General features: G+C 45.0%; 1 protein-coding gene across 1 annotated transcript in view; it reads right to left on the bottom strand.

Annotated features, from left to right (window-relative positions):
- Positions 1-12115, bottom strand: part of SIPA1L3 (signal induced proliferation associated 1 like 3) — a 249937-nt gene that overhangs the window by 12909 nt on the left and 224913 nt on the right. Inside the window, exon 16 of the mRNA XM_054710125.1 lies at positions 11276-11497. Within this exon, the coding sequence (XP_054566100.1) occupies positions 11276-11497 (222 nt within the window). The remainder of the gene's footprint in view (positions 1-11275; positions 11498-12115) is intronic.

Genomic DNA, 12115 nt, shown 5'->3' with positions numbered 1-12115 from the left:
CATACACCATGAGGTAACAGGGTCCAGAGATGAGGCTCCTGTACCCTGGGCAGGGGCCTGGAGCCTCTGACTTTCCCATCTCCACTTTCTACTCTGCCTTCCATTCCAGAAGTCGGTCTGTGAGCTCGAGTCACTGATCACTGCCCAAAGCTGACCTCACACTGCCTTCCAGAACACTGTGGTTTAAAAGCCACTGAAGCACAGTCTGGATTAAAGGCAGCAGCCCTGAAGATGCAGGCTTAGAGTTGAGTCCTGACTGCTTGTTACTTCTGTGGGACCCCGGGCAAGTCACACCATCATTCTGACCCTCAGTTTGCTCACCAGGAAAATACGCTGACCTTATGGCATTGTAGGGTTTGCTGCAAAGCACTTGCCGGCATCTGACCAGAGTGATGCTTGGGAAAATGAGGGCTGCCCTTGGAACAGTTTGCCTGGCTGACCAGCACCCTGAGCTGCTCCCTCTCCCCTCTACTGGCCCCACAGGCCGCTACTAGATAGCTCCCTGGCCCTCCCCTGGGTTTTGGGGTCATTGCTCTTGCGACTTCCCCTGAGGCCTCCTCCTGCCTTCTGATTCTAGCCCAGCCTTTGGGTTCAGGTCTTATTTCCCTGGTGAAAACTGGGCCTCTGACCTGAGGTATTGCTAGGAGAGAAAAAGCAACAGCTACCAGGAGCACAGTCCTCACTATGCAGCAGGCACCATCCCCCGTCCCGAAGACTCCCTGTATGCTGTTAAACTTGTACGGCAGGAGAGAAGGCACAACGGCAGATATAAAACTGTCGGGAGAAACCAAGGTGGCGGCATAGGTAAACACCTAACCTGCTGCCTCACACAACAATTTCAAAACTACAACTAAAAGACAAAATGGACATCATCCAGAACCACAGGAAGGCTGGCTGAGTGGAAATTCTACAACTAGAAGGAAAGAGAAAAGCAAACTGAGACTCAGAGGAACTGCAGAAGGCAGAGGTAGTGAGGTGCGCACGCGGGGAGGGCGGGCAACTGAGTACGTGGCTGGCTTTCTCAAGTCGGAGGGAGACAAAAGTTCCCGACAGCACTGAACTCCAGTTCTGGGCGAGACTCTGGGGACCCAGACTCATTTGGGGAGAAACTGGACTGTCTGGCAGCGGGCGGAACTCAAGGGCGGCTTTCTATCAGAGGTGCTTGCAGCGATTACCACGGGACACTGAGACCCAGGGGCCTATTAGGGCAGGGCTGACAGGAAACCAATTCTGTCTGCTCCGCCCCGAGACTCTGCCCCATCCAAGCTGAGCACAGAGGCTTTTGCAAGTCTTGTCTCATAAGGGTGTCGCCAGCACAGAAGTTCTCACAGCTGATCCTCACAGCCAATTGGCCTGGAGGTCAATTCTCCCAGTGATACCAACAACAATCAAGGCTTAACTACAACAAGACTGTGCACACAGCCCACAAAGGAGTGCACCAAGAGTGTCCACCTCAGGTAACTGGGGAGGCTGAGCTACTGGGCCCTATGGGACACCTAGCACACAAAGCCACTCTACCAACTCAGGGAAGCAGCCAAAATGTGGAGACAAATAAAGAGATCACAAATGAAAGAAATGGAGGAAAGCAAATGACTGGATATAGAGTTTAAAACCACGGTTATAAGGTTTTTCAAGATTTTTATAGAAAAGGCCGATAAATTTAGCACTAGAAATTAAGCATACACTGACTGAAATAAAAAATATTATACAGAATATCATACAGAGATCTAATAGTAGACTAGAGGATCGCAAGAATCAAGTCAAATATTTGAAATACAAAGAAACAAAAAACACCCAACCAGAAAAGCAAAAACAAAAAAGAATCCAAAAACATGAAGATAGTGTAAGGAGCCTCTGGGACAACTTCAAGCATACCAACATCCGAATTATTGGGGTGCCAGAAGAAGAGAGAGAGCAAGATACTGAAAACCTATTTGAAGAAATAATGACAGAAAATTTCCCCCACCTGGTGAAAGAAATAGACTTACAAGTCCAGGAAGCACACAGAACCCTAAACAAAAGGAATCCAAAGAGGACCACAGCAAGACACATCATAATTAAAATGCCAAGAGCAAAAGACAGAGAGAATATTAAAAGCAGCAAGAGAAAAACAGTTAGTTACCTACAAGGGAGCACCCATACGACTGTCAGCTGATTTCTCAACAGAAACTATGCAGGCCAGAGGGAGTGGCAGGAAATATTCAAAGTGATGAATAGCAAGAACATACAACCAAGATTACTCTACCCAGCAAAGCTATCATTCAGAATTGAAGGTCAGATAAAGAGCTTCGCAGATAAGAAAAAGCTAAAGGAGTTCATCACCGCCAAACCAGTATTATATGAAATGCTGAAAGGTATTCTGTAAGAAGAGGAAGAAGAAGAAAAAGGTAAAGATAAAAATTATGAACAACAAATACATATCTATCAACAAGTGAATCTAAAAATCAAGTGAATAAAAAATCTGATGAACAGAATAATCTGGTGAATATAATAGCATCAGGGGCATAGAAAGAGAGTAGACTGACAATCCTGGGGCGGGGGGAAGGAGTGTAGGGGGTTCGGGAAGAGACTGGACAAAAATCGTACACCTATGGATGAGGACAGTGGGGAGGGAGGTAAGGGCATGGGATGGGGTGGAAACCGGGTGGAGAGGAGCTATGGGGGGAAAAAAAGAGGAACAACTGTAATAATCTGAAATATAAAGATTTTTTTAAAAAAAAGAAAAGAATAAAAAGACAGAAGGTTGTGCAGTTAGGACCCCGACAATAGCAACTTCTTTTTCCTGTGACTGAAGGGCCAGAAGTGGAAGGCAACCAAAGGCTCCAACTTGGCTGGTCTGATCCCAGCTGACTGAGAGTTCTGGCTTCCATTTAGGGCAGCTCCCTTGGGGCGGGTTAATTAAGCGAATTAGCGCCACTGCCCACCTGCCTGAGCTGTGGGTCACCAACTGAGGACACTCACAGGTCTCAACCTCAGGCAGCAGGCAGTTTCCTGGAAGGGTGGCTGGGAGAGGTGGCAGGGTGGGGCAGCCTTCTAGGGGTGGGGTCCTCAGGGAGAGGCCTTCCCTGCTCCTGCTGTGGGTGCGCTGTGCTGGACCCAGGGGTCCTAAACCTGAAAAAGGAGGCCGCCCATGCCAGGTGTCAATCACTACCAGATGCCAGTGTCCGTCAGTCCAACCAACAATGACCAGGCACTTCCCTATGACTCACTGAATCCTCATGCCACTTCTGGGATGTAAGTACTCAGAGTCTTTGACTTTTAAGGCTGGGGAAACTGAGGCACAGTGAATTAAGAACACCCAGAACCCATATCTTCCTGAGGCTCTGAGCCACCCTGAGATTCTCTCACGATGAAAGCAGAGTTCAATGTGCACAAATTGTGACATCAGCAGCTCCTTGTGACGTGGGCCTCACCTGGGGCCAGTGTGTCTTGTGTGGCTGCATTTATTACTCACGACAACAGTGAGAGGCATTGGTGCCACCATCACCTCACTCTGCAGGCAAGGGCACTGATGCTCTGAAGGGTTTGACACAGGACAGCAGAGCTGGGGTGTGAACTGAGGTCAACTCGGGCTTGTTCTTGACCGCAGTTGTAGTATCAGCAACAGAACTCACCTCCTGAGGGCTCTCTCCCCCAGGCCCCCCGCTGCCCTTCACACGCATTATTTCATCTCATCTCCTCAATCGTCCTAGATGAGGCAGGGCTGAGCCTCTTATAGATGAGGATGCTTGGGGCCTGGGTCCTCGGGTGTGACCCATTGGGCTTACCCTCCCTAACCACCACTCCACCCTAAGACAATGATACAGGATCTTCCCCAGGGCCTGCATCCTCCATGGAGGTTTGGGCCCTGGGTTTGGGGGCCAGGGGCCAGCAGCCAGGGGCCAACACACATGTACCTCATAACAACCCTATGTGCTGTGGCTGACCTGCTTACCACTGAGGGATAAGTGGTGTCAGTGTGCACATTCCCTGGAAGAGCGGAGGCCTGTTCTTAGCTGTGTCAGCCTTGTGAGGCTTCCCAGGGTGGCTGAGGGACCCTTAGCCTGCAGGGGCAGTGCGAGTCCTTCAATTGGGTCAAGATCGGGACAGCCGAGGGCTGCTGGTTGTGTCTCCTACTCTGTGGGACTCCAGCCTGGCCTCCTCCTGTCAGCCTGGGAAGCCATTTACCTAGTCATGCCCCTCACCTGCTACGTCCTGTGCAACTCGAACTCAGTGCTGGGGCGGGGGTGGTCTCACATGAATTAACTCAATAGGTCTTCACAGCAACTCTAGAGGTAGGACTGTCCTCCCAATTTAAAGAGAGGGAAACTTGGGATTGTAAATTGGTGCAGCCACTATGGAAAATAGCATGGAGGTTTGTGGCTCAGTTGGTTGGAGCTTCTACTGAAAGGTGGAGGGCTCGATTCCCGGTCAAGGCATATGCCCAAGTTGTGGGTTAGATTCCCGGGTGGGGTGGTGCATATGATGTTTCTCTCTCACATTGATGTTTTTCTCTCCCCCTCCTCCTCCTCCTAAAATCAATGAAAAAACAAACAAACAAACATATCCTTGGGTGAGGATTTAAAAAAAAAAGTCAACAAAAAATTTAAAATAGAACTACCATATGACCCAGAAATTCCACTTCTGGGTATTTATCTGAAGACACCCAAAACACTAATTTGAAAAGACATATACACCCCTATGTTCAATGCAGCATTATTTACAATAATCAAGATAGGGAAACTACCTAAGTATCTATTGATAGACAAGTGGATAAAGAAGAAGTGGAACAGCCTTAACCGTTTTGGTTCAGTGGATAGAGCATCGGCCAGCGGACTCAAGGGTCCCAGGTTCGATTCTGGTCAAGGGCATGTACCTTGGTTGCAGGCACATCCCCAGTAGGGAGTGTGCAGGAGGCAGCTGATCAATGTTTCTCTCTCATCGATGTTTCTAACTCTATCTCTTTCCCTTTCTCTCTGTAAAAAACAAAATATATTAAAAAAGAAAAAAAGAAACAAAACAAAATATATTAAAAAAGAAAAAGAAAAAAAGAAGAAGTGGTACATATATACAATGGAATATTAGCCATTAAAAAAAGAAGAAAATCTTGCCATTTGCAACAACATGGATGGATCTAGAGGGTATTATGTTAAGTGTAGTCAGACAGAGAAAGACAAATACCATATGATTTCACTTATAGGTAGATTCTAAAAAACAAAATAAGCAAACAAAACAGAAATAAAATCATAGATACAGAGAACATTTTGATGGTTACTGGACAGGGGATTTGGGGGAAGAGTTGTGAAAAAGAGGAAGGGATTAAAAAGTACAAATTGCCCATTTCAGCTGAGTATCTTCATTGTGAATGAATGCATCGACTCCTGCAAATCTCTTGGCTGAAAATGTTGCTTTCCACTACTTTTTCCCATGACCAGATAAATGATGTAAAGGAAAAGTTAAAAGCTACGTTCTTTGGATTCTAAATGTAGAGAATTAGAACAAATAAAGTAGAAGAATAAAGAGCTCTGATTAATCCTAGAAAACAAAAAGTACAAATTGCCAGTTATAAACACAGTCACATGTGGTTGAGCGTTGACCCAGAATAGAGAATATAGTCAATAATCTCTCTATATAAAAAGCTAGCCCTAGCTGGTGTGGCTCAGTGGATAGAGTCAGCCTGTGGACTGAGAGGTCCCGGGTTCGATTCTGGCCAAGGGCACATGCCCAGGTTGCGGGCTCGATCCCCAGTGAGGTGCCTGCAGGAGGCAGTCGATCAATGATTCTCGCTTTCATCATGTTTCTCTCTCTCTTTCTCTTCCTCTCTGAAATCAATAAAGATATATTTTTAAAAAAGGCTAAGTGACTGACTGACCATCTGTCTGTCCGACCAGTCAGTACGTAGGATGCACATTGGCAATTTAAAAATAAACATTGACTCGCGCATGCACGATACATGTAAAGCTCTTGCTGGTACGATCGACCGGCTGGTACATGACACGCATTGGCAATTTAAAAATAAACGTTGACTTGTGCATGCCTGTGTGAACTGTGAAATGCATGCCCTTAATGAAATTCAAGAAGTATTCACATTTCATGGAATGAAATGTTCCGATTTCAAACTTCTGGACTATCCTTTATTTTTTATTTTTTTTTATTTTTTTTTTTTTTAAATATATTTTATTGATTTTTTACAGAGAGAGAGAGAGAGAGGGATAGAGAGTTAGAAACATCGATGAGAGAGAAACATCGATCAGCTGCCTCTTGCACACCCCCTACTGGGGATGTGCCCGCAACCAAGGTACATGCCCTTGACCGGAATCGAACCTGGGACCTTTGAGTCCGCAGGCCGACGCTCTATCTACTGAGCCAAACCGGTTTCGGCTAAATATATATATTTTTTACTGATTTTTTTTTACAGAGAGGAATGAAGAGGGATAGAGAGTTAGAAACACTGATCAGTTGCTACCTGCGCACCTCCTACTGGGGATGTGCCCACAACCAGGGTACATGCCCTTGACCGGAATCGAACCTGGGACCCTTCAGTCCCCAGGCAGACGCTCTATCCACCAAGCCAAACCAGTCAGGGTGGACTATCCTTTATTAATGAATACAAACACATGTGATGAATCGTATGAGCAACAACAGGCAGAGGTTTTGATCAATTCTCTGAACGAGGAATAGTTGGCAGCCTTTCAGACTATAACTTCTGCCATTGAAGATCAAACTGTACACCCCAATGCTTTTTCTTGGATGGTTCAGGCAGTAGTGGAAAAACATATCTTTATAAAGTTTTAATACATTATATTAGAGGTCATGGTGGTACTGTTTTACCCACAGTGTCTACAGGAATTGCTGCAAATTTACTTCTCGGTGGAAGAAACTTTCATTCCCAATATAAATTACCAATTCCATTAAATGAAACTTCAATTTCTAGACTTGATATAAAGAGTGAAGTTGCTAAAAGCAATAAAAGGCTCAACTTCTCATTATTGATGAATGCACCATGGCATCCAGTCATGCTATAAACACCATAGATAGATACTAAGATAAATTATGAATTTTAATGTTGCATTTGGTGAGAAAGTTCTTCTCAGAGCGGATTTTCGACAATGTCTCAGTGTTGTGCTGCATGCTATGCGATCGGCCATAGTACAAATGAGTTTAAAGTACTGTAATGTTTGGGGATATTTCAGACAGTTGTCTCTTAAAACAAATATGAGATCAGAGAATCCTACTTATAGTGAATGGTTAGTAAAACTTGGAGATGGCAAACTTGATAGCAGTTTTCATTTAGGATTAGATATTATTGAAATCCCCCATGAAATGTTTTGTAACGGATCTATTATTGAAGCTACCTTTGGAAATAGTGTAAACTTGCAATTCTTTGTCCTAAAAATGAGCATGATCATAAATTAAATGAAGGAATTTTGGATATACTCGATGAAGATTTTTCACACCTATTTGAGTGATGATTCCATCGATTCAACGGATGATACCGAAAAGGAAAAATTTCCCATCGAATTTCTTTTTTCTTTTTTTTTTTAATATATATTTTATTGATTTTTTACAGAGAGGAAAGGAGAGGGACAGAGAGCTAGAAACATCGATGAGAGAGAAACATTGACCAGCTGCCTCCTGCACACCCCCCACCGGGGATGTGCCCGCAACCAATGTACATGCTCTTGACCGGAATCGAACCTGGGACCTTTCAGTCCACAGACCGACGCTCTATCCACTGAGCCAAACCGGTTTTGGACCATCGAATTTCTTAATAGTATTACTCCTTTGAGAATGTTTGTCATAAATTAAAATTGAAAGTAGGTGCAATCATCATGCTACTGAGAAATCTTAATAGTAAATGGGAGATTCACTTTGTAATGGTACTACATTTATTATCATAAGATTGCGACCTAACATAATAGAAGCTGAAGTATTAATACGATCTGTGGAAGGAGAGGTTGTTCTGATTCCAAGAATTGATTTGTCCCTCCCATTTAAATTAATTTGAAGACAGTTTCCCATGCCAGCATTTGTGGTGGCTATTAATAAATCACAAGGACAAACTCTACACAGAATAGGAATATTCCTACCTGAACCCATTTTTGGACATGGTCAGTTATATGTTGCTTTCTCTCGAGTTCGAAGAGCATATGATGTTAAAATTGTAAATACTTCATCACAAAGGAAATTATTCAAGCACTCTGAAAGTGTTTTTACTCTTAATGTGGTATACAGGGAGATATTAGATTAAGTTTAATCAATTTGTTAGTCATTGTTTTTATCAGTATTGTTTTTATATCATGTTTCTGTTGTTTTTATATCATGTTGTTATTGTTTACTTATTAATCAACTAGAGGCCCGCTGCATGAAGATTCATGCAATAGGCCTTCCTTACCCTGGCTGCCAGCATCGGTTTTCCTCCGGCACCCGGGACCCAGGCCTTTGCTCTGGCCAATGCCTTCCATCTTTGCTCTGGCCTGAGCCTTCAGTCTTCGCTCTGGCCGGAGCACCGCTCCTGTAGCTTCCTCCGCCCCCCGCCCTACCCCTCATAGCAGGCGTCCTGCCCCACCTGGCTGCTCCTTGTCTGCATGCATGCTGCCCAGAGGCCTGGAGCGGCTGGGGGGCAGGGCCGCTGCCATCTTTATTAGGTTAATTTGTATACTCACTACTGATGGGCTTGTGGGTGTCATGAAGTGATCGTCAATTTGCATATTTCTCTTTTATTAGTGTAGATTTATATATTACTAGAGGCCTGGTGCATGAAATTTGTGCATGGGGTGGGGTGGGTGGGGTTTCCTCAGCTCGGCCTGCGCCCTCAGGGGATGTCCGACTGCCAGTTTAGACCCACTCTCCTCTCACAACCTGGGATGCTGCATGCACCAGTGACCATACTTTTCATACAGGTGAAAAGCATCTTGCTGTTGTATGGGCAGCTACATTTTTTTGCCCTGATTATAGAAAGTAGTACATAACCTGATCCTTCTGAGGCAGTAGTGCCATTTGCCCCATCTTATGGGTGGAAAAACTGAAGCAGAGAGAAGTTAAATAAATTGGCTTTATCACACAGTTTTAAGTGTCAGAATCTGGGCTGACCACAAAATGTGCAAGCCAGAGTCCATGCATGTCATTGCTGCATCATTCTGTTTTTTTCAGTGTTAGAGTAGTCTTTCCAGGTTTTAATGTTAAAATCTAAGAGACTATTCCCAATATATAGGGTAGTGTCCCTAGGCCTGGCCGGTGATCAGGGCTGATCTGTGGGGCGACTGGTGGGCGTGGCAATTAGGGGCCCCCACTTTGGCTGGCGGCCTGGTGCCACCTGCTGGCCGGCCCCACCACCCGATTGCTGCTGCTGGTTGCCTCCCTCTTGGGGGGCAGATGTTTAACGTTCGGTCAATTTGCATATTAGGGTTTTATTATATAGGATTTTCATATACATTCTACTAATTTTCTTTCATATCTGACAGTTCTATTATAGAGAAAGGGCGAATAGCAATATTAAAATATTTCTTCTAATTAACTTCCTTTCAATTGTATTGTAATAACTATGTATGGTGCCAGGTGAGTACTAGACTTATGGGGGGGGTATCACATTGTATAAATAGCTAATCACTATGTTGTACACCTGAAACTAATATAATATTGAATGTCAACTGTAATTTAAAAGTTAAAAAAATAAATTAAAAAATAAAATAAAAAAGAAAGAGTTAAAAGAGGGGGTAAGCAGCCTATGAGGGATTCCGGCCCTGTCCCACATGTTGTTCTCCTCTCTAAAGGTTGGGATACAACAGGTCAATGAATTAAGAGTCCTGGGACAAAGCGGTCTAAGGGTGCTGTCTGGCCATCTCCTGAGATGGAGCTGCCAGCATTGACTGGGGCCTGCAGCAGAAGGATTGAGCATGAGGGACCTTCTGTGGCAGTGCTCTCAATCCCCTCTGCATAGACTGCCGTCCTTCACTAGCTCACTGCATCTTTTGTTCACCAAATGGAGCATGTGCTCAAGCATAGCAGGGAGTGCCAAATACGGAGAGACTATTCCCTCCAAGAAACCCATCCTCAGAAAATGTGAGTCACTGCCTTGTGTGCGTGTCCTCCCCGAGCCTCTCACATGATGAGATGCTCTGTTAGTTATCTTGCTGGGTATGAATCCTAGCTCTGCCACTTTTTGGCTGGGTGACCTGGGCTAGGTACTGTGTCTCATCTGGAAATGGGGACAGAAATAGGATTCTTCTCATGGGATAGCCAGGAGAATGGGGCCAACCCAAGGAGAGTAGCGTGGCTGAAGGCAGGGATCCCTGTGTTAGCCACAACCAGTCATTTCTCTGGAGGATGCATAGCCTCAGTAATGACCAGAACCAAGGAGAAAGGAGGCAGAGATATATAATAGATAGATTAGGTAATTCTCCTGGGGGGAGATAAGATCATAATATGTGGTGACTTTGTGGGGCCAAAAATTATAAAACCAGCATTCATAATATTTGCAGTAATTAACTTTGAGTGAGTGAATTTGGGCAAGTGACTTTATCATTCCGCACCTCAGTTTTTCTCATCTCACCATTCTGTAGTGAGGATTAAATGAGTTAATGCAGAGGTAGGGGCCCCAAGGACACCCAATTTAGATCATGTTCTTCATCTGCTCCACACCCTTCCATGGTGCCACTTCACTTATAGCAAATGCCAAGACAGGTCACATGACCCTCCGTAACCTGTCCCCATTGCCTCTCTGATCTCATGTGCTCACGCTATTCCAGCCACTGGCCTTCCTCCTACAGATTAAGCATGGGTCTCTGCAGTTACTATTCCCTGTGCTTGAAATGTTCCTCATCCAGACACTATATGGTGTGAGCCACTGACTGACCTACTGTATGCTTTTATTAAAAAAAATATTTTTATTGATTTCAGAGTGAAACAGAGAGGGAAAGATAGAAATATCAATGATCATAATCATTGATTAGCTGCTTCCTGCATGCCCCCCAATGGGGATCAGGCCCACAACTTGGGCATGTGCCCTGACTGGGAACCATGATCTCCTGGTTCATAGGTTGATTCTCAACCACTGAGCCACGCCCGTCGGGCACCGTGTGCTTTTCTTAGTTACCCAATTTATTCTCCGACTCCCCAACCAAAATGTCAGCTCTCTGAGGGCAGGGACCCCGGTGCACCTGTCCACAGCTACACTCCCAGTGTACGGATTGGCACAGTGTCCTGATGATCAGTGACTGAGGTGTCACCATCTTCCCGGCCCCGAGACACTCAGCCTTTGATCCTGCATTGCCTTAGTGGGTGGCCAGGCACTTACTTCTTTGGGTCAGTGAAGGGGAGTGGCCGTGGCAGGGGCTCGTCTGTTCTCTTCCACCCTGTTGGGTGTTTATTGCCCACAGGCTGCTTGGAGAAGAAGGACTTGGGGACGGAGGCAGAGAGCTGGAAGGAGCTGGACTGGGCCAGCTGTGAAGGCTGAGGAGTCTCTGCACTGGAAGTTTTGTAAACTTGAGCAGGGTAGCCAGCCCTTGAGTTCATGTCACTGCAAAGTAAAAATGAAAGAATTAAGTGAGGAAATTCATCCTATATCACAAAACAGATCTGTTTAAATGTACTCTTGGGAAATAAAAAAGTTCAATAACCCAAGAGACACATAAATACATTGCTGCTGCAGAAAATTCTAAAGGTACAGCTGCTGCACAGCACTCAATCCCACCAGGAATGCCCTTCTAACACATGTAGTTCCTCTATGGCAGTGGTCGGCAAACTCATTAGTCAACAGAGCCAAATATCAACAGTACAACGATTGAAATTTCTTTTGAGAGGCAATTTTTTTAAACTTAAACTTCTTCTAACGCCACTTCTTCAAAATAGACTCACCCAGACCGTGGTATTTTGTGGAAGAGCCACACTCAAGGAGCCAAAGAGCCGCATATGGCTCGAGAGCCGCAGTTTGCTGACCATGGCTCTATGGGAATCTAAAAACATAGCCCCCAATGGGTGGATGACCCCTGTGAGATTCCTCTCCTCCTAGGCACAATCTACACATCTGAAGGTGGGAATTCTGACTGCCTGTCTATAGGCAACCATATGCTCTATGGCCTTAACCTTTTCCTATGCATTAAAATATACACAAGCAGAAATAGGGGGTAGGGGGAGT

The sequence above is a fragment of the Eptesicus fuscus genome, chromosome 21 (genome assembly GCF_027574615.1).
Source record: "Eptesicus fuscus isolate TK198812 chromosome 21, DD_ASM_mEF_20220401, whole genome shotgun sequence".
Lineage (NCBI taxonomy): Eukaryota > Metazoa > Chordata > Mammalia > Chiroptera > Vespertilionidae > Eptesicus > Eptesicus fuscus.
This window is presented reverse-complemented; position numbering and strand designations above follow the sequence as displayed.